This window comes from Austrofundulus limnaeus, unplaced genomic scaffold (genome assembly GCF_001266775.1).
Source record: "Austrofundulus limnaeus strain Quisiro unplaced genomic scaffold, Austrofundulus_limnaeus-1.0 Scaffold22, whole genome shotgun sequence".
NCBI classification, from domain to species: domain Eukaryota; kingdom Metazoa; phylum Chordata; class Actinopteri; order Cyprinodontiformes; family Rivulidae; genus Austrofundulus; species Austrofundulus limnaeus.
Window position 1 is genome coordinate 1,426,064 of NW_013952424.1, and position 4,069 is coordinate 1,430,132.

General features: G+C 44.4%; 2 protein-coding genes across 2 annotated transcripts in view; one reads left to right on the forward strand and one right to left on the reverse strand.

Annotated features, from left to right (window-relative positions):
- Positions 1-3,530, forward strand: part of cracr2ab (calcium release activated channel regulator 2Ab) — a gene marked incomplete in the record, with an annotated part of 8,692 nt that extends 5,162 nt beyond the window's left edge. The window contains 11 exon segments of the mRNA XM_014004167.1: positions 236-423; positions 523-594; positions 672-717; positions 805-884; positions 1,113-1,653; positions 1,723-1,861; positions 2,171-2,252; positions 2,429-2,543; positions 2,721-2,822; positions 2,986-3,062; positions 3,161-3,530. Of these exon segments, the coding sequence (XP_013859621.1) occupies positions 236-423; positions 523-594; positions 672-717; positions 805-884; positions 1,113-1,653; positions 1,723-1,861; positions 2,171-2,252; positions 2,429-2,543; positions 2,721-2,822; positions 2,986-3,062; positions 3,161-3,248 (1,530 nt within the window).
- The window catches only part of prmt8b (protein arginine methyltransferase 8b), a gene marked incomplete in the record, with an annotated part of 12,626 nt that continues 12,087 nt past the window's right edge, over positions 3,531-4,069 (reverse strand). Inside the window, 1 exon segment of the mRNA XM_014004168.1 lies at positions 3,531-3,946.

Below are 4,069 nucleotides of genomic sequence, written 5' to 3' on the forward strand. Positions count from 1 at the left end.
CCTCAGCATGGCTGCCTAAAAACGCTGCAGGATTTCTCAAACTTGCATGAATGAGTCAAAGCAAGGCTTTGGGCATGTTTTTTATGAGACTATAACATTATAACATGATATTAAACTCAAAAAAGTTGATTTTGCATGATTTTGCCCCTTTAACTGTGAGAAGTAAAACTTCAATTGCAAACCATGTGTTGTTGCGTCGAAGCGTAAATCCCCTGCACGCCTCCATTTGTGGCAGTTAGAGTTCCAGTGCCACGAGCTGAACAGCGAGAAGCACGACAGCCGYGTGGAGAACATCAAGCTGAAGATGACCAACGACGAGCTGTCCCGAGCGCTGGAGAGCAGCAGCCAGGAGCTGAYGCTGGCCCAGGAGCAGCTGGCTGCGCTGCAGGAGCAGGCCGCCCGGCTGCAGCACGACAAGGAGATGTGGGTACAARCAAACCAACAAACACTACACATCTGAACCTTGTTATAAACCGCGTGCTTTAGTTGYAATTTCACTGAAACGAGTCGCTCGTGTTTAAGGGAAATGTACAGAGTGACTGAAGGTCTGCAGAGGGAGAAGCAGAGTCTCATGAAGCAGCTCGACCTCCTCAGGTAAGCCGAGTCTGGTCCAAATCTGGGTTTTGAGTTTTCATCGTCACGGTTCAGTCCTCAGCTTTGATTCTTTCCAGAGAGATGAACAAACATCTGAAGGACGAGCGAGACATCTGCTGCGGTGTAAGTCAAGTCTTTTGCACGTTTAATCTTTGTCCTTAATTATCAGCTGATTTTTAAAGTAAAACATTTTGTCTTTGTTTAAACAAGCCTCAGTCCTCTCTCAGACACAAGCAGACACAGAGAGCAGACCTCGGTGATTTGTTTGACACCACCCATCCAGCAAAAAGGTATTTTATTTATTTATTATTTTAAATAATTTATTATTTTAAATCACACTTGTTACTGTTTATTGCACAAAAAACGAACTCGGGTGTAGAAATCATGCTCAAAAGGAGGGAAAACAGAGGATATCTGATGCTAAACAAGGACAAAAACKGACCAAATTAGCGTTTTAAAAACAAAACCCTTTCTGACTTTGKTTTCAAATATATCCTGTTTGTCCTCTGTCCCTAAAGAGCCCCRCTGTTGGTGGACGGGTCCTTCCAGTCTCTGGAGGCCTTGCCCGTAGAGCACCTTCAAATCGTCTTTGTTGCTTCCTCCTCCTGCAGTGAAGACGACGCCCCTGCTGCTACCCCAACTAAACGTCAGCGTCGGCCCTCGGCGAAGAAGAAATCCAGCTTAGCCAACGGTGACGTCTGCCCCGCTCAGCCTGAGGTGCACGACGGGAAGGCAAAGACCGGAGCGGGCAAAACCGCCAAGAAGCTGTCGAAAAACAAGGAAAGGACAAAGAAAACAGAGAGCGAGAGGGAGGAGGAGGTCCTGGATGCGCCGGCAGACGGGTGGCCCCTGCGCCGAGTCATCTCCATCGAGGAGGACCACCTGCCTCACCTGCTTCATGGCGGACCCCAGCCCTTAACGCGGCAGCTCAGTGAGGAGGAAGGGGTGAGTGAGGATGATTCTAGGCTTGACACTGCAGCCTCTGTGAAGAAAACCCACTTCATAAACAGAACCCACGTGTCTCCAAGAGGACAACCTGTTGGGAAGGAGACCCCGCAGGTAAATTACCAGCTTTAAATCCACCTCACTTTTTCTTTCTCGGTTCGACTAACCGTTCTGCTTTCTCAGAAAACAAAAGAGCGAGAGCCGTTTGTCCCCGACCGTCTGTTTAAGGTGGTCCTGGTTGGAAACTCCAGCGTGGGGAAAACCTCCTTGCTGCGTTCCTTCTGCGAGGGGCGTTTCCACCCATCCACCACTGCTACCGTGGGTGAGGAGAGCTAAATGACATCTGCGTCTTTGTGCGGAGGCAATCAGAGGGGGGAGTTTTAACCGATTAAAAAAAAAAGAAACATGCTTTTTTTGTGGAAACTTTGAACGACAATCAAAAGCCGGATTAAACATCACATGAAAAGGCTTGTGAAGCCCCGCTGCCTGGCACATATTGTACAGCAACTTTTGTTGAGTTCCTCTCCCTCTCTTTTAGCCTTATCACTGACTTATTCCCATATTTTTACCATTTAGTGGCATGCATACCGTTAAATATCCATTAAATGTTAAAAAAAACTGTCCCAATCAGGTGTTGACTACAGTGTGAAGACGTTAACCCTGGATAATATGCAGATAGCCATGCAGCTTTGGGACACTGCAGGTCAAGAAAGGTGAGGGGTACTATTTAACTTTCTGTTGAAAWATAATGAAACACTATGTACCTAAACCTAAATGCACTTGTATAGATGTATTTTTTTCTATTTAAAGCATTTTCCTGTATCTGCAAAGCACTTAAAGCCTGAAAGGTACACATGGTGTTCATCAAATAACCCTGGCATTTATGCAGGTACCACAGCATCACCAAACAGTTCTTCCGGAAGGCCGACGGTGTGGTGTTGATGTATGACATCACCGTGCTGGAGAGCTTCAAGGCCGTGCGACCCTGGCTCCTCAATGTGCAGGTGAACCGTTTTGTACTCCGCTTCATTCATCCTGTGGCCACACTTGGATCTGTTCTGTCGCTCTTTCACCCGATTAAAGTAGGAATTTCTTTTCAGGGGTAATGTTTGCTATRTCGTCATGCAAGCTTTCAAAGGCAAGTCTTTAAATCAGAAATGCAACTTTTTGTTTTCTCACAGGAAGCAGCAGGTGAAGGGGTCCCCATTCTCCTGCTGGGCAACAAAATGGACATGGAAAGGGAGAGGGAGGTGTCGTGTAAAGCTGCAGAGCGTTTGGCTTTTGTAAGTCAAATTACAWCTGGATCAAATATTTAGTAAGTTTGATTTCTTGTGACAGACGGATGCAGGTTCTTATCTTTAGGAGTTCCAGTTTTTACTACTCAAAAACAGCATYGTTGAGAGTTTTTGTGGGTCTGACTCGTGTTGGTGTGTATATCCCGTGTAGGAGAAAAAAGTCATGTTCTCTGAGGTCAGCGCCTTCAACGGCAAGAACGTGACGGAGTCCCTGACCCACCTGGCCAGGTGAATGCTGTTCCACTGCCGACTGGTCATCAGATGGGACATGTTTGGCGGTCCTAACAGGGTGGACTCATGCAGCATCCTTTCTTGTTTTTTTGCAGAGTGTTGAAGGAGCAGGAGGACAGAGTGAGAGCTACAACAGTCATCCTCAGTGCCCGGCCCATGAAGAAGAAAGCCTGCTGCAAGTAAAGCCAAACTGCCTGACAGCAACAAAAAATACGTTTTAGAAGAAGTGAAGCTGTATAATCAAGTCACTGTTTGACCAGTTTACTTGGTTTGAGGTGTTTATTTTAGCTAAGAAAGGCTAAAATTCTAATTTTACACTAAAAAACAAGGAGCTGCGTTAGATTTAAAATGTCCTCATGGTCTTATTTTACTGTTTCCTGTCTTTGATAGTCATATATACTGTATGTTATGTGATATAATTTTTAAAAACATTTTTACATAATAGAAATAAAAAAACAGACCTGATATTGCAGACATTTTATTCATCATCACATTCATATTTTTTATGTTCTATTCATTCGTCTCCGTGTTTTTTGCATCTGTGTTGAGACAGTTTCCTGCGTTACGGTGCCAGAGCACATCGGTTCTGAACTACGATCAGATGTGATCAGAAATAAATGAAACGACAACGTTGCATCTTAATGAAACCATTAAATCAGACATGTACCACGTGCTATTGAGCTGCGTCACGAATCTGCTCTCTCCGTTTATAAATCACGCTTGTGGTTGATATAGCTGCCTTATTAGTGGCTTTACGGTGCGTTCAAAGACACCTCGTCAATGAAACAAATCGTTCTCAAAAGGCTGTGACAGTTAGTTAAAGCTAACAAGTTTTTCTACATCATGCTTTTGCCTCTTATTCACCTAAAGCAGCTTTTTAAACAAATGATTTCGCTGTAATACATACAGCAGGTAAAATAAGTATTGAACACGTCAACATTTTTCTCAGTAAATATATTACTAGAGGTGCTAATGACATGAAATTTTCACCAGATGTTGGTAAC